General features: G+C 38.4%; 1 protein-coding gene across 1 annotated transcript in view; it reads left to right on the forward strand.

The window, feature by feature from the left end:
- The first annotated feature begins 435 nt into the window (after positions 1-435).
- Positions 436-25,751, forward strand: part of LOC125745629 (SET-binding protein-like) — a 60,502-nt gene continuing 35,186 nt past the window's right edge. The window contains exons 1-2 of the mRNA XM_049018646.1: positions 436-1,116; positions 24,777-25,356. Of these exons, the coding sequence (XP_048874603.1) occupies positions 24,919-25,356 (438 nt within the window). The 5' untranslated portion in view covers positions 436-1,116; positions 24,777-24,918. The remainder of the gene's footprint in view (positions 1,117-24,776; positions 25,357-25,751) is intronic.

The raw sequence follows: 25,751 nt of genomic DNA on the forward strand, positions 1-25,751 counted from the left end.
AGGCCTGTTAAACATCAAAGGAATAATAATTCTTCTTTACAATATTAATACTATTCAAAATTTAAATTAACTTTGGTGAGATTCCCTGTAAATTTGAGAATGATAAAATTAAACTGGACTAATGTAAAAGTTAAATCTAGATTTTTACTTCCCATACATTATTAAGAGCTTACTTAGAGTGAAAGACTACGCATAAATATTTCTACAGATTCAAACCACGTTTTATCAAACATACAAAACCCATAATGGCGCGAATCCCAAATCATATACATGTCATCGTGTAGAACTGATTACTCTAAAATCCGTTTACATAAATGTAAATGAGATACATGCTAGTTTTGAGAAGCAACACGCGAGATGGGTAAGACTATGGAGCGTGACGTTGTGTACCGGTTGTCCGGTGGGGGCGCCAGCGAGTAGCCCGCGCTGCTGCATTCTCCGGCTATGTGCCGTGTGCCGTACGTATGAGATCATTATCGGGAATCGCTGCAGGACGGGTCAGCCAGGCAAACATTTTGAACTCTTTCTGAGACAGCGAAGGATGAAAACTGCGCCCAAGCTGCTTGCTTACCCCCCTATGGGTTATCCATAGGCGCCTTTTTGCATACAAGAAATTGCGTCAGGACTCGTCAAGTGCTATTTTGGATTTACTGAGAGTACATTTTTTTTTCGTCTGGCTTCGCTGCAGATGAAATCCACTTCATTCCCTAATCATTCCTCGTCCAGGGTTTGAGAGGCAAACTATGTAGTCTTCTGACTGACAAGTGGGACATATTTAAAGCCGTGGCTTATTTTTTTCCTGGAAAAAAATAATGAATAATTGATCTGCCTTCGTTCACGAATTTATCCGAAAACACTGACGCCAGTGGTCTGTCATCCTTCACGAACTAAATTTTTGTATTTTAAAACGAAGTCAGCCTTGAATAGACGCCATTTTCGCCCTTCTCTTATAGAGGCTTGCTCCGTTTGACACACGCATCTTCGGGGGGGTGTAGTCGGGGTGTCATTTCGCTTGCTGACCATGTCCATGTAGACGGATGGCAGCTTTATAAGAACCACAACAACAGCATCGAGGAGCAGAGGCAGTCGGAGCGATCGCCACGCCGCGCACCATGGGTTAGTATCGATAATGGGCATTTTTTACGCTTTGGGAGACATGCGGTCCTGTATAAGTGGAGATGAATGCTGGTTTTACAGTATTTAGTTAGTAGCTAACCGGTTAGTTAAACCTGCCGAGGTGATGTCTACATGCTAACTTTTCCTTTAGCTCTGATAGTGAAGAATCGAGCCGAACTGCGTTTTGTTTTTGACATTTAAAAAAAAGAATTTATTTACCTGAGTGGAAACAACTGATGCATGGACTGAGGTGGCTGTGTTGTAGCGGTCAGATTTATCTTAAGTTTATTTTGTAACGAGCGGTATGATGACTTTCAGTTTTGACGTCTATTACGTTTTCGTGATCACAGGCGCTTTAAAAGTTTAAAACGAGGAGGTTGAAGTTTATTCTCCGTTCCGTATGCACATCATTGTCATTCGGTGGCTAGATTTATTTACTTTAAGATGCCAACGGGGGGTCTCAACGGAGAGCATGAGCTTTGAATAAAAACGTAATAGCGGACATAGCTTACTATAAAGATCCCTCGTTATAAAATATGGATGCCGTTTTGGTGCCTCTAAATTACACAGGTTGATAAACTCGTTTTAATGACCTCTTAAATATGGTATAAATCTTATATAAGGTATTAATAGTGTATTTCTTGCTTGCTCCGACAACCTGTAGCCCTAAAATGATATATTATGTAGCAACTCTGCGGTATATTGTTGAGGGTGATCAAATGTCGGTGGTTTGATAAAGAGGCGCCTTCTGAACTGATAATATAACTTTCAACTGACGGATTGAAATTTGAAGTATACTGTACTCAGACGGTAGTGAGAAACGGTATGAAATTTGAAAATGTTTGTGCATATGGCTGTCAGTCTGTTTTAGTCATGAACAGAAAATGTCCTAGCTTAAATCTGTATATCAAAATGCCGGCTAATTTTGTAATAGTTTTAAATTAGTTTGCTTTCTGTGTACTCTTGGGGAGGGTTATCAAAAAGTTCCTGGAGAAACATGCCTACGCACTTAGCATACTTATTGAGATTTAAAGACATAGCACCAATGCTTTCTAGAAGTACTACAATTTATAGCTAAAATAAACATCTTTGCGTGTATGTTTAAATACAATTAACAGATAATTAATTGGACAAGAGGAGGAAGGTTGAGTGAAACCCAGAGTGTACCCCTGCAGGTGCATAGTGCCCTGGCAGTTACTATAGGATGCCTGCCATAGAGGGGACCCAATTCAGAAAACAAGTTTTGTAGTTTAAGCTTACGGATATCTTGTAGTTTAAACTTACTGGTATCTTAATTCCAATTGCATGTTCCTTGGGAGGTCAAAATCCAATCTGGTAGGGCTGCAGCATCCCCTTGCTTCTGCAGTATACTACTTGGTTATTTCATTAAAGTTATTTTGAGTTTTAGTTGTGAATATTTTGGTATCTGAGGGGTAACTCAGAATCTGAAAAATTCTCTGCCTCCTGGGGAGCTGATGCTCACTATCCTGGTGTAAAATGAGTGGCCAAAAACCATATAATATGGGTCTTTGTGGGTAATACAGTCTCCTCATATCTTAATTGCGTTATACGACATATTTGAATGTGAAATTAATCAGACATTCCAGAGATAAATGTGTAGCTAGAGGCTTAAAACTGATTTCACAGGATCTCACCGCCCATTTGCAATAGCTTGCATACTGTAATACTTAAATGACAGATCCACCGTATTGCTGGCAAGAAGGTGTGAGGTTTAGAATTGCATTATTGTTTTTTAATTGAAATGTGAATTTTTACAATGTGTTGTTCTTACTAGACTTCACATTCTCAATTCTCTCAAGGATCATTTGAGGAGTTCAGGGGCACCATCAAAGATTTATATCTGCCACTAGGGATGGGTACCAATTATTCGATTAGTGTAATTCAACGTGGTTTTTTACATCAGCAACTTTTCTCATTAATTTGCTTCCATAATGACTGTCATTTGTTCCAGGATCTTATCGATAGTGTAGGTATCGCCCAGTCTGGAACCGGTACCAGTTCAGTACTGGTTTTCGATACCCATCCCTGTCTGCCGCTTAGGAAACACACTATTATTGTTACGTATCATCAGCACACTGTGGGCACACTCCAGCTAACTATATAAATACCCCCATGGGGGATAAACTCCCACTGATGTTCATCCATAAACCCAGTTTCACAGGGTTTATGCGTTTTAGGCCACACTTATTGAGAGCCTGTCACTGAATAGAAGTACTTCAGCCGTGGTAAACCCCAGCTGGGAAGCCTGGGCAATAATATCCTCAAGACTAATACTGAGAATATTTACATCTGCCAAAATTATATATACATATATAAAATTTATTAATCTTTCAAAAAAGTTCAGTATTATCTATGAATGCAGTACCAAATAGCTGTAATCAAAAACTGGAAGAAATTTGCGTAGCTTATCTAGTGTCAGTTGTCCATGAATACATCCTGCTTATGTCAGTTAATACCTGGAATCCAGTGTAAATTTTTGTTGTACTGCTAGCAATACTAGCAAAAAAATTTTGGGGCAGAATAACCAGAAGTTAAAAGTATTATTTTGACTTGTATTCTTCTGTGTTGAATTAATGAAATTTCTTTTTTATTTATATGGAGAATTGTTTATGGAGCTTTGTTTTAGGTAGTGTTGGACTGCAGCACTATCTAAAGGGCAGCCTTGTGATCAGGTTCAAATACAAATGCTGTATTTTAAATTGGTTTTAATTGCTTAGTTACTTAATTGAATGTGACTTCCATTGTTGTCATGCTGGTTGCTGGGAGATAAAGAATTTGATACCAGGTCTTACCACTTGCCACTTTTGGGTACACCATGGACATAAACAGTTCAGTTCATTCATGCTTACCTAGGCTTGTTTATCTTATCTTGTTTACTGGCACTCTCTGTATATGAGTGACATTGTGTAATAAGAAGTGATCAAATGTCTACAGCTATTACTCTGCTTCCTTACCATATAATATCCCCTAGAAATGTCCTTGAACCCTTGGGATTTCTTGTGATTATAGGATTTTTGTACTGGATTTTTAGCTTCAGATTCACATTTATTTATAGATAGATTATTGCGTTCATGGCATGTCTTGGTTTCACATGTTGTAGGTTTCATAAGGTGATCTGTTCACTGAATTACAACAGACAGGTTGTTCTGAAAAAGCAATAAAAGTTTCAGTGTAGTATAAGGCATGTTGTTTTTATATTTTCTCCCACAAATAAATGAAATGCTAATTAAGAGCATATGCCCTTTAATTTTGGCAGGGATATGAGAAGAGGAGAGATGATCAGGTAGAAGTGCTGTTCTGGCAGCTGTTCACGTTTGAATATTGTGAAATACTTTGTGCATACGTATACCTATTATAACTCTTTCATTACTAATTATGTTTTATCCAGAACCACAGACATTATAATTTTAAATTTATGTCTTAAACTAGATACTCAACAAAGGCACAGTGCAGCCAAAGTCAAGATTTATTTCCTGTCTTTTTTATCTTGCCTTTATATATTTAGTTAAACATATAGTATTAAAGGTCTGTTCAGTAAGTTCTGCCTTTTTTGAGGTTATTTTCTGACACCTGGTTTCAACAGCCCCATAATAATTATTTCAAAAATTTTCTGTCTTCCCTTAATATTGCCACATGATCTGCAGTCCTCTAAACCTATCTTTCAGGTAGGGAATTGTACCTTGTGCCAGTTAAGCACATTAGTGTCTTTGAAGTATGTATGCTAAGCATTTTCAGAGTCTGAATTTTGGGCCTGATATACATGCAAGATAAATAATTATGGGCTACAAAGTAGCATAGCTGTTAGAAATGTCACGTCACACCTCAGAGTTAAATCCAGCACGTCTGTTTGTCATATTTCTGTGATGTACTAGTGTTAGTGAGCATTTTCTTTGGCCATCCTCAACTTGGTCCCACAATCCAGAAGCATCCTTTTCAGGAGTAGTGGCATTTTCAAAATTTGCCCTTTGGTTTATATGATGACGGCTGCAGAAAGGCAAACCATGGGCCATTTTTAAAATTATAATCTGCAAACCGCAGCTTTAAAATGAACAACTTCCTGAAATGCTGCCAGGGTGAAACTCGCCCAGAACTGATTCAGGATGTACACACTCAAAAGGGACATTATGTACTGTAATGTAGGCATGAGCCCGAATTATCAAACCCAGAGTGAGTGCATAATGCTGCTGAGGAAGTGTGGAATGTGATTCACAAGTTAAATCTTTTTGTAAACCTGTCTGCTAGTATCTATTATCTCTGAAGATTGAATCATTTGTTTCCTGTCATGCCCTGGAATCAGAAATATTGGGCCATGGATATGTCAACGATTTAAAAAAACCCATTAAACTAGTCATTTTTCATAACAAACAGTATAGTAAGAGGAAATCCCTATTGTGCTATAGATAAGTGTTGGCTTATTATTAAACCTTGCCAACAAGAGTTAAGGGTATACACTTGGCTAGCAGATGTAACTGTACTCAAAAACAAGTATAAAATCTTTACACCAAAAAAGACAGATTTAGGGCCTTTTGTTAAAAAGTAGTGGTAATGGTAGCAGAATAATTTGCACATTAAAAAGGTCTTTTTAGTCATGTTGTGCAGTCATTGTACATAATCTTTTATGGAATCATTTTACATTGAACTTTGCAACATTGCACGCATTTGCATAGTCTCTAGGGCTAATTTAATGGTTGCTTGCATGGAGGTCAGTAGTGGAATGCTGATGTAAATTCCATTTAATTACTATGAGCAGTATGAATTTCAATCCATAACAATTGTTCTGGCACATTGATCATCTTACTAAAGCATTCATATAGCCCCGTACCCTTCCAAAAAATCTATCTTACAAAGTTGTTAAATGCTTCTCTTTCGTAGTGCAAATAAGTTGTCTTTTTGCAAGCTACAGTAGCAATGATCAAGACCCTGAGGTAGCTAACTAGCTAGTTAAGTAAAAAGTAATGTTTGTGTATGACATTGGTTAACAGATCGGTGCAATGTGCAAACGGCCGTTTGTAACTTGAAATGTTCGTAAGTCATTATTCAACATCATTTTAAGGGTATACACAAGTACAAAGAACTAGGATGCTGGGATTTCACACACTACGCTGCTACGTGGCAGGCGTAGCTTCCAGAAGTCGTATTAGGCGGAATTGGCACGCAGAAAAAAAAATGATGTTGCGGACAGGAAATGTGAACCCAGTGAACACAATTTGGACTTTCTTCGTTTGTATGTATGAACGTTTGTAAATTGAACATTTGTAAGTAGAGGAGCGTCTGTATTTAAATAGCACCAGAGCAAATAACACATCTGCTAAAATAATTGCGATCTTTTCATTGGTCAATCAGCCACTTTTCATAGTGGAGGATGAAGAATTTTATTGACTTATTCACCACATAGAAAAGGCCTTGAAGTACTGACCCAACATGTTTATAATTAATTATTATATCTTTCCCACAGATGGATTTTTCTGATATTCCCTGGAATAAAAAATAACACATTTTGGTACAAAATTATTCAGTTCAATTGTTCAAGAAAAACTGAGGTATCAGATTTGTTTAAAAGTCCAATATTGAGAAAATGTAAATAGCTTGTTGAGCATTTTATGCTGTAGCACAGAACATGAAACCAAAAACCAGAAGGCTGAGTAAGAAATACTGGTAGAAATTAGATATGCACCAAGCCCATATTCAGATCAGTATCGGCGCCGATCCAGACCTGTTTGACGGATCAGGTATTTGCCATTCGTCACTGATCCACTTCCGATACTTGCTTATTTAGATTTTGGCAGTCTCTATCTCTTGTTAAATTTATTTGCACAGTCAATCACACGATAGCTCTTTCACATTTTGGATACGTTTTTGCTGCATTCAAGCTGAATGCTAATGTTGCCAGTCTTTTTTTTTTTTTTTTTGCTGATTATGGAGGGTGAGCACAGTGACTTCCGCCTGCTGTGATGTCATGTGCATATGTAAGAAAATGATCTGGGAGCACTTTACACTTTTATCAGCACAGCAATTTCCAATCTTTGTAAAAGCAAAGTTTTTAGAGGTGGAAGTAGCGTTTAGTGGAAAATCCCACTGAACAAAGCATATGCAATTGTGCAAGAATTCAAGTAGTATTAAAAAAGCACCGAATGATTTGGGAGTGGCTAGATTGGGCTGTTTCGCACACTCGCAAAGTGTAAGTCACGCTGTTGCCAGTGGGAGAAAAATTGTGAGCCATTTGAAGCAGTCACCACTTGAGTATCCTTGCTTGGAAAATATTCAGATTGAACTGCAAATGTCCCAAAAACACTTAAAATAAGATGTACAAACGAGTTGGAACAATGTGTTGTGTATGTTTCTAGTAGCCTAGTTTTTAAAGATGTTTTGGCATACGCTTTTTCAGTTGTAATTGCTAGTTTAAAAATATAAATAGAATATAAAGTGTTGTGTGCGTTTGTGTGTGTGTGTGTGTGTGTGTGTGTGTGTGTGTGTGTGTGTGTAGCCGTTCGTGACTTGAAATGTTCGTAACTTGTTATTCAACATCATTTTAAGGGTAGATGCAAATACAAAGAACTAGGATGCTAGGAGTACGCATGTTGCGCAGCGGGAGTAACAGCCAGAAGTCGTACTAGGCATAATTGGTGTGCAGAAAAAAGTGTTGTTGCTGAAATAAAGAAATATATTTATAAATAAATATTTCAATAATTAATGTGTCCTTTTTATTTTTAAATAATTCCATAAAAGGTATTATATTTCATAATGATTGTCTTCTACGTATTATCTTTGTATCCACTTTGTAATAACGTTATGATTTTCGTTAGTCATTATTATAAAACATTATGTCAGATAATGGGGTGGCATGGTGGTGCAGTGGTTAGCACTGTTGCCTCACACGTTTGGGACCCGGGTTCGAGTCGCCGCCTGGGTCACATGTGTGCGGAGTTTGCATGTTCCCTCCATGTCGTCGTGGGGTTTCCTCCGGGTACTCCGGTTTCCCCCCCACAGTCCAAAAACTTGCTGAGACTAATTGGACTTGCTAAATTGCCCGTAGGAATGCATGTGAGAGTGAATGGTGTGTGAGTGTGCCCTGCGATGGGCTGGCCCCCCATCCTGGGTTGTTCCCTGCCTTGTGCCCATTGCTTCCGGGATAGGCTCCAGACCCCCCGCGACCCAGTAGGATAAGCGGTTTGGAAAATGGATGGATGTCAGATAATGCAAATGTGATTACTAAAAAATCAAACTGTATTTCACAATGAAGTTTTTTTTGTGTTGTAGACATGCATTTTATACCGTGTCAACACAGCAGATGGATGTGTTAAAAATGTTTTTTGGTACTAAGATATACATAGGGAAGGCTAATACTTTTCTGTTCAAGGGGAAAGGGTACCCATGAGGCTAAAGAAATGTCCTATAGCTGATGAAATCATTTTTATCTTTATTTTTATTTATTTTTTACTTAATTTATTATTTTCATTAAACATAAGATAGTGCTTTTTACAAATAAACATGTTTTTGGCCTATTTTAAATGATGAAATCATTCTTACTTTGCACCCTTTGGCTATTGTATGTGTGCACATCATGATGTCACAATGTACATTAGGGCTGCAACGATTCATCGAGTAACTCGAATAACTCCATTACAAGAAAATCCTCAATGCAAATTCTTTGCTTCGTGTAATCCACACGACTATGTACTGATTAGTGATCACCGTGTTTCACTTGGAGGATTATTGCTGTCGAACACTGTGCTTATGCTGCAATACGTGTAGCAGGTTTGATTTGATGGCGCAATGGAGGAAGACGGGGAAAATAGAGGGAAGTCAGAGAAAAAGACGTAAAATGTCTAAAGTTTGGGACAATTTTAAACAAAAGAAAAACGAAAATACTGTACAGTGTGTCCGTTGTAAATCCGAATTAGCTTACCACAATAGCACAACGTCAGTGATTCAACATCTCAACAAAGCACCCAGTCTATGTATCTAGTCCACAGAGTGGAACCAGTACATTATAAGCATGAGCGTTTCACTCACATCTGCGGCCAAAATAAACCTGCGATAGAAACATATTTATGGGCATATGTGTGAATAAAAAAAGTATAACGAGATGCAGCCCATATTTGTCCTCAATAAAAACACTGATAACACAACAGCAGTGAAAATGATGCTGTCGTAGTTAATTAACATGGAGCTGGAGCCTGTCTACACACTAACAGCAAAGAGCAAAGAGACTGTTCCATTACAGAGATGGTGAACTCAGGTGGAGTGACAGAAAACAACAGCAGTGCTTGTAATCGCTACTAAGCCCTTACTGGTAAAGAGCTGGCGAGAGTCTTTAATCAAACCAGCTGTTCGACAAGCTGAAAGGTGAAGAAAAGCGATGTTTTCAGCTGCTCCCATCCACCGCCGTTTGTCTTCCACAGCAGCAAAGCTACAGTAAAGCTATACAAGTTAAAATAGAAGCTGTTTGTATGCAGCTAAACTGTTAGCTTAGTTTGACACAGTATTTAAATTTGCCAACTTGCAGCAGGCTGACAGCAGCCGTCACACTTTGTTGCAATGATACCTGCAGCATGCAGGGGTGAGTCTAAAGGGGAGCTTGGGGTGTATTCAGCTAGATCTATTTCAAGGCTTTGGTAATATTATTCTGCAGATTTACATTAATATGAATAATATTACATAATTATAATAATATAAATAATATATTATAAATATAACATAAAAATTACCCACCCCCCCCCTCCCCCAACAGCCTTGGGCCAGTGAAACTCTGAGTAATTGTTGGAATTATCCAACTGCCACATATGCTCCTTTTAAAGGCTTACACACACACCCATTCTCTAACACACGAACACACACCCTCACTCACATTTACTTACACACACATGAACATGCACACACCATTCCAACCTCATCCAGGAGATACAATCCTGTCAGAACTTTTTTTATGCCTCCTATAAATGTACAAGAACACATAGAGTAAAGGCCATTTTAATGTATGCCTTAGTTTGATATATGTATACCTTTTTTCAGTCATTTTATTTGGCATTTTATTTATTTTTGCATTTAAGAAAGTGTTTTCTTTTAAAAAGCAAAACGAATATGTACATAAATGCACTAAAAGGGTTTAGTTCTTTTGTCAGTATGGAGTTCAATCATTAAAAATGTTCCTAAAACAGAAACCCATGAGTTATTCATTTTAAGAATAGTTACGATTGCTCTTTAATAAGACAAAAGTATTTCTTATCCGATTCATCGATGGAATAATCCATAGAATACTCGATTATTTTAGTAATCTATAGCTGCAGCCCTAATGTACATCATGCAGTCCTAGCATAGCACAAAAACCACATTTAAGTGTGGAGCTCCTGAGTGTTATATCATCTGCAAAATTGGTATTTGAGACCTGTCAAATTAAAGGCCACTGATCAAGTAATTTAGCCTGATTTACACATGCTGCCAATTGATCAGATTGTCTCTAATCAAAACGTTCGAATATTATATTAATTGAATCATGACAGAAATGAAAGATTTTCGATGCATCAAATTATTCCCTTAATAATTGTAATTGAATCAAATTGCCTTGTGGCCAATTTGTACAGTTTCACAACTGTGACATTCTCTGACAATATAGCAACATTCTAAACAAATTTCAAGTTTACCTGACAATAACAATGCACCCACACCCTTTGTAAATCTGCTTGCAATCATGCCAGTCGTAACTGCTGTCTGCTTGACATGCACTTGATGCCATAGACTCCAGGTATTCTCATGAATACCTTCAAGTCGGCGAGCTAGGATATTGGGGCAATGGCGGTGCGTACTGCTATGTTTGCTAGTCCCTGGCTAGATGCAGAGTTGGTGTGTTGACTGTAAATAGTATACCACTCTGCAGGACCCAGGAAACACCACTGAATTGGCGAAGCTGAATGCATGCAGAGAAAGGAACCACTCAGAGATGACTGGGGTGGTGGTGCGGGACCAAAACAGAGGAAGCATATGAGATTATGTGCTGTCAGCAAAGTACTCCACAGGAGAGGTCTAACTACCAATAGTGTGGCATTCACAAAATTGACAGGTACTCCAAATAGCCTCTCGTCCTCCAGCTAGAGGGTTTGTTTATGCGGCGGGATTTGAATGTGGAGTGTTTTCCAAAGCGTTATTTATTTATTTATCTATTTTTCTGGCATGCCAGTTGCGTTTGTCCCCAAAAATGTTGTTTTTTTTTTTTTTTAACCTACCCCAGAAGGATAATGTCTGCCCACAGACACTGTTCTAAATGTTTTAATGGTCAAGTGCTCTTGCCTTGCTGTTTCTGATTAGAAATATGGATACTTATTATCTTCATTTGATAATTTGTTTCTCCTACAAACAAAACATTTGTGTGGGTCTTTGGGTTACTTTGCTGGCAAGTTCAGTGTGTTTTATCTTACGCATTTAAAATGTTTTCCAACAACCAGCCACATTTTGACCTCATTGTAGATCAATGTGTTTTTTTATAAAAAGATATACCTCTTATCTGTTTCTAGATTGTTTTGAAAGTTTGTCACCTGGGGGGTATTCCACGAAAGTAGCTAAAGAAAGCCAGACTCCCGAAAAAGTCAGACTCAAGCTAGCGCCATCTCTAAACTTAGCCTCATGTCGTTCCACTAACGCAGTACAGCTTATGAAGCTCATACAAGACAGACTTGCATATTCTCACTTAGTGCACACACCAGACATATTTAAGAAGCCCAGATGAATGACTGGATGAACGATAGATCGATCAAATGAGTCAGAAAGTGTGTAAAATGAGCGATGTTTTTTTGCTGCCACAGAACAAACACTGTTGATGGAGCTGTATGAAAACTACAAAGATGTAATCGCTAAAAAGGCAATAATGCGGCCATAAATAAAACCAGGGAGTTCGCTTGGCAAAGAATTGCAGACAGACTAAATGTGTAAGTTATGTAAATGTTACAAATGCCTTGTACACTGGCATGGTGGTACAGTGGTTTATGCTGTCGCCTCACACCGTGAAATTTCCTGGTTTGATCCCCATAACTAACAGGGAACCTTCTGGGTTAAGCTCACGTGTCATCCTTACTGTATAATATTGTTCTGTATTATTTGATCTCTGTAAAGTACTTTCAATCGCATCCATGTGAAATGTTCTGCACAAATAACCGTATCTTATCTTTTGCTTTTTACTAATAAACTTTCAAAATAGACGGTGACTAAACAAAATGTAAAAATATCTTCCTGTTTATTTTAATAGATTTTTGTCTTTAATTTCAGTTATTTCGTCTCATGTTTGACCTTTGTAATACTGTATGAGTACGCTTTTACTTTAATTATTTTAGAATTAATTGGAATGCTGACACATGATTTTTATAAGCTTTATTATATTTATTAAATGACATGAGTAGTGTGAGTGCGGAATTTGCCCAACGGAATGATCTTTAGGGAATCTTTTCCCACATGTTGCACATTCTTTGAAACAACGCCAAACTAAGCGAGACGCTTAACCTGGTCTGGAGCAGGCTTGTTCACTTGCTCAGCAGGGATTCATTGAAGACATGCTGATGCAAAGGAACTCCCAAATAATTGAGCCAGAGATATCAAAATAAGTCAGACTTTCCCTTCATCCTGCTTCGTGGAACACCCCTCTGTTTTGCTAAAACACTATGGGGAATTTAGAGACCCCAGTTATCCTAATTGCATGCCCCTGGGAGCCAGCCTGCAAGGCACAGAGAGACTCCTCACACATGGTGGAGATGTCAACCCCCGCCCCTGGAGGTATTAGGCACCATGGCACCCCAAAACATTATTTCATTAATTGCAATGTTTGTAGTTGCATCTATTTATCTGTCACCAAAAATCATTTCAGTCGTAAAATCTCTTGGACCATAACACTAATGTCCTGTGCACTTTTTTTTTTTTTTTTTTTGCAAATTGTTGATGGAATGGTTTTATTGTTGAATTTACTCAATGTAAGCACAAGATGTTTTTTTTGTCAAAAATTAACCAGTATCTGCTTGGCAACAAAAGAGGAAATATGGGAACAAAAAAAGTGGTTTTGTTTAGCTATAATGATGTTACTGCTTGCAAAATTTGCTTTGTTGGTTGAGCAAGTGGAAATGGAAATACTGCTACTCCGTGAAGACCTTCAAGTTAAAGTAGCAGTTACAGTATAGGATAATTTAAATGCAATAACATAATGAGGTACATGAGCCATTATCTGTATAAACAAGCACAATTAAGGTATGGTTTAATGCTTAAAACAATGAAAATTACACTTGTATACATGTATTGAGCAGTGTTAATTCATGTTCATTGTAGTATGAATTTAAATTATTTGTTACACAGTTAAATTGCCATTTTAAATGTAATAGTACATTGTGTTAAATGATGTAATCATTTTTGTGATTCCTTATATTACAGTTTGGTGCCATTAGTTCCATTAATTGGCTGGAAAAACTCCTCTCTTTCATTGACCTGAGTGCTTCCAGTTTGTTTTCTTTTACTGATGACCTTAAAGGTGGGTACCTAGCAGGTCTGGCCTCCATAGTTACATAGCAACTACGTATTGCAGAATAACCTTTTTGATTTCTTTTTCTTTTCATTTTTAAGTCAAAGTAGGGTATTTGGGAACCGCAATTTCTGATGCGTTGCTGCTTCTTGGCATTTTGGTGTATGCGTTTCTCACTGTAGGCTGCTCTTTTTTTTCAAGGAGGACATTGGTCAGGTCAGGCCAAAGTAATTCTTTCAGCTAGTACAATTCAACAGGATGCTGATGTGAGACGATCGTAAATGCAGCTGGTGATGTTTGTTACATAATTTTAAAATTATAATGCAAATAAATGATCTTTTCTCAAGGCTTTTTATCTTAATTAAAAATTCTATAAATATCTCATTTTGGGAAAAAACTGTTATAATGTAGTTTCAGGTCCTTGAAAGATTCAGATGACAAAAATGGTCAAACCCGACCTATTTTAGACTCTACTTCCTATAAGATGGGCATATCCATGATGAATTTTATGATAGTGATTATTTTCATGTGTACATAATGCAATGGATGCGGGCTTCCTACAGACCATAGTGTCAATAAAAATAATAAACACTCTATCTGATGATTAATAACAGTAAATAAATAACAGAAAGAATGCAGTAAACCAACTTTTTGCATTTAAATGTGCAGGAGGTAGAACCTACAGAACTGCGCTAGAGCGTCAGCTGTAGCTGGTTTCAGTGTACAATTAGTTTTTGTTTTGCCTGTGGAAAAAACTGTCCCTGAATTCTGCGCTGGCGTTGGCATACCTTTTATAAATTGAGTTTAGTGGTAATGTGGTAAGGGTGCCACTACAATATCTTCAGTGTTGTCAAACTATTCAGAAACTAGATCTTTGACATGCTTTAACTAACCAAACTATATATCTAAACTCCACCTTTAACCAGAACTCCATGGAACAACCAAAAAGAAAAAAAATTGGCTCAACACATGTTCAGTCTCTGATTTGCTTCACTCATTTCTAAACCCAGACAGCTGCAGATGGTTTGGATGCAGATTCCTAACATTAACATGCTCATTACATGCGCTTTTGTTCTGGTGTATGATTAAAATGTTTTTATGAGTTTGAGGAGGATTCACTGTAGTATGTAAGGAATCATAGGGAATGTGCTGCAATGTTTATGGCCATAGAACCTTTAATATATTAATTCTACAGTAATAAATTAAACACACACTGCTTATGAAATGCTTATTAAAGCTTTTGTTTTATTTGTAAAGCCAAAAATCCTTAAAAAATAGATGTTCCTCTAATTTCAGAGTTTAGTTCAAACATAGTGATAAAGGTCTCTTTCACATAGAAATTTTAACTAATATAGTGTAATGTGTGTAAAGAGAACTATTTAATGTCATTCATTTGTAGCATTTTATATATAGCTTTATATATAACTTCCTGTTCTCCCTGTGGCCTACAGTAACAGAGAATGAAATTCTTTCAGTTCATACCCTCACATATAGACTGATGAACACTATGGCCATCTCTATGTGAAGCGATTGATGTTGACAATCTAGTAAAAATGGTGCATGTCTAGGTATGGGATATATTAGACCGTAAGCCAACATTCGGTACTTGTAATTGACATGCCGAATGCAGAAGAAATGGGCAGGAATAGAGATCTGACTGACTTTGGCAAAGGCCAAATCAATGGCAAGGCTCATGGGGAACTCGCAGTCAACCGTAGTGAGTACCTACTGATCGTGGTTTTTCCCTCCTCAGACCACTAACTGCCATGAGGGTGTTTGGTGGCCAAGCCTCATTGATGCGAGATGTGAATGAAGCTCTCCTATGTGGTACAGCTCAACATCAGAGCTACTGTGACACAAACGGCAAATAATTTTGATGATGATCGTTGGAGTAATCTGTAATGAGACACAGGTCATCAAGCACTGCTGCATATGTGGCTATATAGCCACAGGCCAGTCAGAGTGTCCATGCTGAGCCCTGTTCACCGTCACAAGCACCTACAGTATGGCACGCAAGCATCGGAGCTGCACCTCGGAGCAATGGAAGAAGGTAGCCTGGTCTGAGGAATCCCATTTTCTGCTGCATCATGTGGGTGGGTGGGTATGTGCTGAACTGACCCACAGTCCAACCCACAGCCATGTAGCCCCTTACAAAGCAGGACTCCATGCACTGTGTTTTACATGACACATTACTCCATCAAAATTATCTGTCATTTGTCCCACAGTACCCCTTATGTTGATTTGTACCACACAGGAGAGCCTTCATTCACATCTCACATCGATGAGACTTGGCTGCCCAACACCCTGTCAGCGGTTTGTGGTTTTTCATTCCTCTGACCGTTTTCCGTAGGTACTCATCACGGCTGACCATGAGCACCCCACATGCCTTACAGTTTTCAAGATTCTGTGACCCAGTAGTTTGACCATAATGATTTGGCCCTTGTCAAAGTCACTCAGATCTTTATCCCTGACCATTTCTTTTGTATTCAACATGTCGACTATGACATTGCTTCACATGGGGGTGGTCATAATTTATTTGTTCTTTAGTGGATATTGTATATTTAGACAGGAACGGGGCAGGGCCAGTCATGGAAATTTTGTATGTTGTCAATCATGATGTAATTAAAAGATGTCTAACTACTATAGGAAATGGACTCTGCCATAAAATGTTTTTTTATATATTGCAAAGTCCCCTAACCTTAATAATGAATGTATTACTGCTTTTTCTGCACCTTGCCCTGGCCTGTAAGTTAGAAAGAAGCCTTTTATTCGTTTGTTTTTATTTACACAATTTGCTGTTTCTGTGCATTTTTCATGCAGCATAGATAACTGGTGATACCATAATCAGTAAGTACATTTCCAGGAAAAAAGCAAGAAGACTAACTTTGGCAATGCGTTTGGAAAGGGGAAAATGCGCAAGCGTGACTGGGGAATGTTGACTAAAATGGTTAAAGGCAGTCTAAGAAAATTATATACTGAGCTCTTTACCGCTGCTGTCTATTATATGTTGGAATGCCAGGGTTTTCAGGGAAACCACACAATTCATCTATGGGCAGTATCATCTGAGAATCATGATGGAGAACTAGGGAGGTGCCTTTACCACAGTGGATGGTGCACTGTCATTACTGCTGCGTTTTTGGATATCTCTGCTTAGGCCCAGTTATTCTGCTTTTTTTCTATATGCAGAGTCATATTTTGTACAGAGTCTGCCTGATCTGTACAAAATAACAGTCACTGACATTTGATCACATGCATCTAGCATTTTTGCTGGTAACATTTGTCTGTGGAAGCCCGCCACTGCAAAAAAAAAAGACATCTATTCCAGTGTTTCTCAAACTTATTTGTCCTGGGGACCAGTCATGTCAGGCATTGGGGTTGCAGGGCCCTGCATAAACGACTGCCCCCAACCCCCCACCCCCCACCCTGTGGATGCGTATCCATATAGATAGATAGATATAGATAAATATTGTTACATAGTACATTGTTGAATAGTAATACATAGTATTACTCTTGTTCTTCTTGTTCCTGACCTGATCTGACTGAATTTTGATTGGTGCAGAAGCGGGGCTCCGCAGACCAGCAGGAACCCTCTCATGGACCAGCACCGGTCCGCGGCCCTTAGTTTGAAAACGCTGATCTATCCAACCAGTCAGTCATTTAATCCAATGCCTTGGTGAATCGCTTGATTCCTGCCCCTACTCCCTGTGCACGCATTATGGAATTCAACTAGTCAATGGCACTAATAGGCTATACTATGTCGGTACTCCGGTTTCCCCCTACAGTCCAAAAACATGCTGAGGCTAATTGGACTTGCTAAATTGCCCGTAGGAATGCATGTGAGAGTGAATGGTGTGTGAGTGTGCCCTGCGATGGGCTGGCCCCCCATCCTGGGTTGTTCCCAGCCTCGTGCCCATTGCTTCCGGGATAGGCTCCGGACCCCCCGCGACCCAGTAGGATGAGCGGTTTGGAAAATGGATGGATGGATAGGCAATCAATCAGTAAATAAACAAATAAATAAAAATGGCAGCAGTATGGTACACTATGGACCCTTTTCTGCCACACTAGGTTCTTTCCTTTTGGTACTTCGAGAAAGTACCAAAAGTACAGTATTGTGCTTGGTGATGTTGGTTTCCCGCTGGTATAGAATACTGGTATCAGTTTGTGACGAATCACATGACAACACGAAGTGAGGTATACTGATTTAAAAAAATGGATGAAGTATATCATATGGCTGGACAATGGGTGAAATTAATATCAATATGGCATGTTATTCCTTTTTATAGATTAAAGTGATTATTAAACATATATTAGATAAAGTTTACCTCCGCTGCTTTTACATGAAAGCTGATTGCGTTGTGTGAGACAATCAGAATCATTTTTATCCTTGCTGTATAAATCACTTATAGATGGGTTTGTGAAAAAATTATTTTGAACTCCTTTATTTTTTTACAACAAAATCACATTGTTAGGACAGCACCCATATAGTGTGCTGGCCTAGTATATTGAACAAAATATTTTTTTAATTTCTTGGCAAGCTATCATGATCTTTTTCTTGTGACCAGATTGCATTTAATTTTTTTTTTTAAATTTCATTTATCGTTGTTTTTTTTTTTTATCGAGTAATTTTTTTTTCCAGATTGCAGTTGTATTCTGTTTAGAGGCAGGGTATTTGGATAACCATAGTATATTATATCCTAACATATTATACAAAATACTTTATTTCTTGTCACTGCAAACCTGATCTTGTATCTGTTCTTCCAAATAGACCGCAGTTAAAGCTTGGGTATTTCATTTGTCTTTGCATCCATTATTATTGTCATTATTTTGTAGAAATCAGTTTTCACTTTAGGCGCTTTTCCACCGCACCAGGTACCGTACTTTCGGTACTTCCATAAAGTGCCAAAAGTATGGTACTTCTTTTATGTCGGTTTTCCACTGGCGTAAAACCTGGTACCGGCGCCAAATAACATCATCAGTGACCGCCCCTGACTGACAACACAGAGCGCGGTCCGGTATTTCTTTCGCTGAATTTAAACGTTATTATGATCCTTCACTTTCCTGTAGTCCTGCTTAAGCTTTTTTTTTATTTTCATGCGGCGTTGTTCGGTGTTTCGCGTCTGCCCTATTTCTTCCAAGCGGCTTGCTATTACAGCAAATACTTTTTCATTTCGAGTCGTGCCTGTGTTTGTCCATCTTTCCATTTTACTTTTTTAATATTTTTGTTTCTACTGCTTTTTATTTTGTTTCTCGCTGTTCACTGTGTGTTTCAGAAGATGTTGGTTGTATTTTGTGTTTCAGCAACAGGCTATTTCCATAACCAATCGACAGCAAATACCTTTGCCAGTCCCACCCCAAAGTACCGAAGTACCACAGCTGATTTGGCACTTTCAGTACTGGAACTTCCGGTACTGGTACTCGACTGGAAGTCAATGGAAAAGCGAAAGTACCATACTTTGTGCGGTGGAAAAGCGCCCTTTGACAAAGGGTTTTTGTAATTTGTTTTTTTGTCAAGCCAAATTATGTTGATCATGATTGAATTATAAAAGCAATAAATGGGTAAAACATCCAAGGGGGTGAATACTTTTTATAGGCATTGTGTTTATGATATATAAACGTTATGGGTCGTATAAAATAAAATTTAAAAATAAGACTTAATATAAAAGATAAATCAGGGCCCTCAAGACTCAAGCATCGACCATGAGAGACACACATTTTGACCAATTCTCACGCCCCATGCCAAATTCATAGCTGTCCTGAGTTTAATTAATTAATGTCCACCTACAGTACCAGCCAATCAGAAAATAGCATTTGTTGTTTCAGGGTAAATTCAAATAAACGTTACATGTGATCCCCCTTGCATACACATTATTATATGGATGTGCACACATGTGGAGTTCAGGCAAGATGGAAGTGTTAGATCAAGATCTGTTGAATGCGGTAGGCAGGGCTATAAAGCTTCATGCATTGAGTGTGAGACACACGCTGCGCCCACAAAGTTTTGATGAATCTTGAGAACCCTGGTAAAACATACATAATATTAGGCTCGTTATGATCACAATCGATCTAATAACTAACAAAATGGCTTGAAATAAAAGATTAGTGCCATAATGTGTAATGCATTCTTGTCGTTGTTGAAACTGATTTAAAACCATTTTGATATCGCAAAAAGTATTGTTCAGAAACCGGAACTGAAATTATGTTATCATTCTGGTTTTGGTATTGAAAATTTTTTAACAATCCCAGCCCTAGACATATCTCTTAATCATTGATTTTATGTGTTTCTTACAGACCCATTGCCACAGGTGTATAAAATCAAGCACCTAGCCATGCAGTCAGGTTTACAAGCAATTGTGAAAAGGCAGGGACTGTTCCATGAAGCAGGATTAAGGAAAATCTGACTTATTTCGACAAGTCTGCTTATTTAAATGGGAGTTCCGTTCCATCAACGTGTCTTAAATGAATCCCTGCTGAGCTACCATGGTAATTTAGGTGAGTGAACAAGTTTGCTCCAGACCAGGCTAACTGCCTCGCTTAGTTAAGCGTTGTCTGAAACGCCTGACGTGTGGGAACAGATTCCCGAAAGATTATTAAACCATAAACCATTTGTACCACCATGCCACTGTATTAGGCATTTGTAACATTTACATAACTTACGCATTTAGTCTGTCTGCAATTCTTTGCCAAGCGAACTCCCTGGTTTTATTTATGGCTACAGTATTGCCTTTTTAGTGATTACATCTTTGTTTTCTTCATACAACTCCATCAGCAGCATTTGTTCTGCCTTGGAAAAAAATACCCTTCTCGTTTTAAGAACATAAGAAATTTACAAGTGAGAGTAGGCCATTCGACCCATCAACCTAATTTGGGGAGAACTTATCTAATAGCTCAGAGTTGTTAAAATCTTATCTATCTCTGATTTAAAGGAACCCAGGGTTTTAGCTTGCACTACACTAGCAGGAAGACTATTCCATACTCTAACTACATGCTGTAAAAGAAATGTTTTCTCAAATTCAGTTTAAAATGTTCTCCTGCTAATTTCCACTTATGGCCTATGGTTCTAGTATTTAAACTAATATTGAAATAGCCATTTGACTGAACAGCATCCAGACCTGTTAGAATCGTATTATTTTCTTTACCTTACCTTTATTCCTATTGTTGCACTGAGCATGTAAAGGACAAAAGAATTTCCCTCGGGATAAATAAAGTTTTTTCTTATCTTAATCTTATATCCCTGGATCATGTCCCCCCTTAGTCTCCTTTGCGTGAGACTGAACAGATTCAGCTCAGCTAATCTCTCCTCATAAGACATTCCTCTAAGACCAGGAATTATTCTTGTAGCCCTATATTGAATCTTGTCCAAGACAGTAATGTCCTTTTTAAGGTATGGTGACCAAACCTGCGGACACTATTTGTGATGGGGTCTTACCAAGGAATTGTATAATCGTAGCATCACCTCCCTTGACTTAAACTCCACACACCTAGAGATGTAACCCAACATCCTATTAGCCTTTTTAATTGCTTCCCCACACTGGCGAGAGTGAGACATGGAAGCATCAACATACACACTGAGGTCTTTCTCATAATCAGCTACCTTTATTTCAGTGGAACCCATAAAATATCTGTACTTTATTTTTCTGCTCCCTGCATGGATTACCTTACATTTATCTATGTTAAACTGATTGGCCTATAGTTTGCTGGATTACTTCTATCCCGTTTTTTGAATATGGGCGTTATATTAGCATGCTTCCAGTTAGAAGATACCGTACCTTCATTACTTAAAGCTGAACTGCTTTAGTTGAATGACATGAATACCCCCCAGGATTTGTTGCTTAGCCAGATAGCTTGTTAGAGTTAAGGCAGTGTGGGTAAATGAACTTTATTTTCGTTCACTTACATTTAGTTCATACTACCATAAATCAAACAGGTTTTCCTGCTAAGCAACGTATACTGCTTTTTGGAATACCCCCCAGGTTATTCTGAAGAGGGCAGTGAATCCAGGCATGGTACGGTATTTTTATGGATTGCCACCTATGCAATGTCAGTTTGTAAAATTTCTTCACTGCTAGATGTTCCATGGTTAACTGTAAGTGGTATTATTGAAAAGTGGAAGAGTTTAGAAACAACAGAAGCCCGGCCAGGAAGTGGCAAACCACATAAAGTAACAAAGCGGGGTCATTGAGTGCTGAGGCGCATAATGCATAAAAGTCAACAATGCTCTGTTGACTGCAGAGTTCCAAATTTCCTTGGCATTAACCCCAGCACAAGAACTGTACCAGTAGCTTCATGGAATGGGTTTCCATGGCTGAGTTGCCGCATGCAAACCTCACATCACCAAGCACAATACTAAGCATCAGATGGAGTGGTGTAAAGCACGCCACACCACAGCTTTGTGAGTATACTTTGAGGAAGGCCCATTTCTGTTCCTGCACACAAAGCAAGGTTGGGTGAGGTTGGTGTGGTAGAATCTAACTGGCCCGCACAGAGCGCTGACCTCAATACTATCGAACAGCTTTCGGATGAACTGGAATAGAGATTCAGTAAGGCCTTCACGTCCAGCTTGTACCTGACCTCACAAACGTTCTTCTGGATGAATGGACAAAATTTCCACAGAAAGCATTTGCAGCTTTGGGGGAACTAAGTCCATATTGATGTCTATGGATTTAGAATGGGATGCCATTAAAGTTCCTGTAGGTGTAATGGTCAGGTGTCCTAGTACGTTTGTCCATATAGTGTATGTAACAACAATAGGGTATAGTAATAGGAAGAAAAAATTATCAATGTTAATAATATAAGCAGAGAACAGCAGTGGGGATGTTATGATAATACATTATGAATAAAATAATGGTGATGGCAACAGCATAGCATGAGGTAATAGTGGCAGAGGAAATGTTGGTATTATTGCCTGTTTAATACTCTTACTGCAATTGGGAAGAAATGGTCTTTAAATCTGGAAGTACATGTGCGGATGGACTTCAGGCATTTGACGGAGGGGAGGAGGGTGAAAAGTGACGGTCCTGGGGGCCCGGAGTCTCTCAAGATGCTGCTTGCTTTTCTGAGGCAGTACGTGAAGAAGATATCCTGGAGCGCTGGAAGCTGTGTGCCCGTGATTCTCCGTGCTGTGTTAACCACCTCTGCAGCATTTTTCAGTCCTGTTGTGAGTGGGTGCCGTAACAGGATATGATGCATCCTGTGAGAATAGACTCCACAACACCCCTGTAGAAACTGGTTAGGGCTGGGCAGGACGCCCCGGCTTTCTACGGTCTCCTGAGGAAGTAGAGGTGTTGGGGAGCCTTCATGGCCACAATCGAGGTGTGGTGTGACCATTTAAAGTCATTGGGGACCAACCTCAGTTCAAGTCCAACAAATTCACATAGTTATGATCTGTTTTTTTTTTTTTTTTTTTTTTTTTTGGAGAGAACTCCGTTTCAATAGTTGTTGGATGTGGTAAAAAGCGAACGACAAATGGGATGTCCAGTTTTTACACATTTCATCAATTTTTTTAAACATGAAGAAAACCTTTCACTCGGTTTACAAGTCTGTAGTGATGGGCGATACCACTGATCTTCTTTTCAGTCCGATTTCAATTAGATAAAAGGTTGATAAATAATTTATTATTAATTATTATAATAATAATAATTAACATACCTTCAACATACCTTCCAGTCCCTACAAGTTCCCACACTCCTGGGTGGTCAATTTAAACTTTATCCATATTCACTAATCACTAAAGCTAAAGACATACATATTAACTTAATAGAAATGATTGCATCGGATCACTAGCCATAATGGACGACAGGGGATTTAATCTGCTCATTCACCACTTGGAAGAGGTCTCAAAGTACTGGCCTGCAACATGTTTATAATGCAGTGTTAAATCTGACTTGCAAATCGATCTTACGCTTTGCACAGAATAACAATGTAAAGTCCTTCTGCTAATATGTGTCAGCTTGGCATGGTTTCGCCCCTGCCCTCCAAACAATCAGGTAGCCCTTCTTTTAGGTATTTCATTTTTTCTGAACCGTTCAGTAATTCGCATTTTGACAATTTACACTGTCTTGTTCTCTCTATTTAATAATAACAATGAAAATGAATGTTCCGAGATTCTACTGTTTTGTATTCCATTCATGGTGCATAATTAAGTTTCCATGGTAATATTTGTGACTTTTTTATGAAGTTATAAGAGGTTTGAATTTAGGTTATTAAAACAAATTGAATCGTGAGGGAAGTTTAACATTTCTCATGCATCAAATTCTTCCCTCAATCTTAATTGAATCTAATTGCCTTGCAGCCAACAATTTACACCCCTACTTGACATAGCATGCCATCTGCAAACTTATCGTATAAGCTTAAAACTTTACTTTTAGAAGAAATCACACTTTACTCACAAATAGACCTTCACTAATGCATTAAATGGTTTCACCTCAAAATGATTTACTGCATTGGGATGCTGGCTTCCAAAATATTACATGCATATATTATTTAAAAATTTGTGCATTCATACTATTTTTAGGTAATGCAGACTCACCCCAAAACTCCACACCCCACTGGAATGTCTTTCACCTTTTTTTCCTGTGAAAAAAGTCTATCACATGGTTCCACATAACACCATGAACTTACAGGATGGATGCGAAGCCAGAAATAAATTTCTTATTAGTCATTATGAAATTAGCATCAATACCAGGGATTGTCTCTCGGGTGTTTTAAAAAGTTTCATAGCTCTTTATCTATGTGTATGTTCATCATATGTCTTTTTATGTATGAACTAAATATGTATATGTTTGCATGCTATGCAAGAATAGCAGAATGAGATTGAAAAGAAATATATGTATGAGTATATAGTACATATATTAGACATTTCACAGCTATGACGTATGCCTAAATCGACTTGTTTAGTGCCGCATGCACTTCGAGAGGTTGTTTAAAGAGGACTGTGTGATAAATAAGCTTAAATTATATTTTTTATATTGATTTAACAGAGCTATGTTTAATAAATATTTTAGTATGCTTGTAATTTAAGTTGGAAGATTATTATGAAGAAATCGGTCCCTAGGAAGTAAAATGCATTTGAGAGGAGTCATTGATAAAGTGAACTTATCAGAAGTTACAGTGGGTCAATACCTCCTCAAACATATGTTTTTTCTATCCCCAGTATCCTGGCAGATGTGCAAATGTCATTGGATTTCTGGGGCAATGGCAAGGTGGGACGTTTGAGTCTGTACTGACAGCTGACAACTGAGCCATTCATCCGAGGCACAGAGTCCCTCTATCTGAATCGGAAACCAGGGACATCAATGGAGCAAAGAGAGCTCACAAGCTCTGCCCGACTAAAGGAGGGGGAGGCTGACATGCACTCAAGCAGAAGCGACCTCCCCAAAAACTTGGGGGGTCCCCTGCACACCATCGAGAGTGGGCTATCCATGGCTGGGAAGAACGTTCAATTTAAGGAGGGGGTTGAGTTCAGAGGGTCGAACCTGGACAGTGGAAAATGGTCACAGGATGGGCTTGAGGAGCAAGAGTTTTCTATTAAGGAGGCCAACTTCTCAGAAGGCAGCCTCAAAATGAAGATACAGACCACCAAGAGGGCCAAAAAGCCTCCAAAAAGCCTCGAGAACTACATATGTCCCCCTGAGATACGCATAACCATCAAACAATCCGGGGAACACAAGATGGCCAAGCAGTGCAAGAGCGGCAAGGTTGCAAAGGAAGAGGAAAAAATTCACAAGAAGATGGTAAGATCTCATAATCATGCCTAATGTAATGACTAAAGCATTGCAAAAGAAGAAATAAGCCTGGCTAAACTGATTGGCATGTTTAACAGGGATGAAATTCTCAAATTCTGAAAAGCATTTCTGATATTTTTCTCCATATTGTGTGAAGGCAGTTTATTTGCCAGTCTTTGTTTACAGTTTGGAAATTGGGATTTACAGAGCAACAAGGATCCAGTGTTAGGCATTATCCTCAGAGCATTACACCAAGTTGTAGTTTAGAAAACATTCTGCGCTACTATGTTTTAACTACATAGATTTTTTTTATTATTATTATTTTTGTGAAAAATTATTCTGGTACATATAGAGTTATGGCACAGACCTTATAATTTAATATTTTTATGAGCCAAAGCAAAAGG

This window comes from Brienomyrus brachyistius, chromosome 7 (assembly GCF_023856365.1).
Source record: "Brienomyrus brachyistius isolate T26 chromosome 7, BBRACH_0.4, whole genome shotgun sequence".
In the NCBI taxonomy this organism is placed as follows: domain Eukaryota; kingdom Metazoa; phylum Chordata; class Actinopteri; order Osteoglossiformes; family Mormyridae; genus Brienomyrus; species Brienomyrus brachyistius.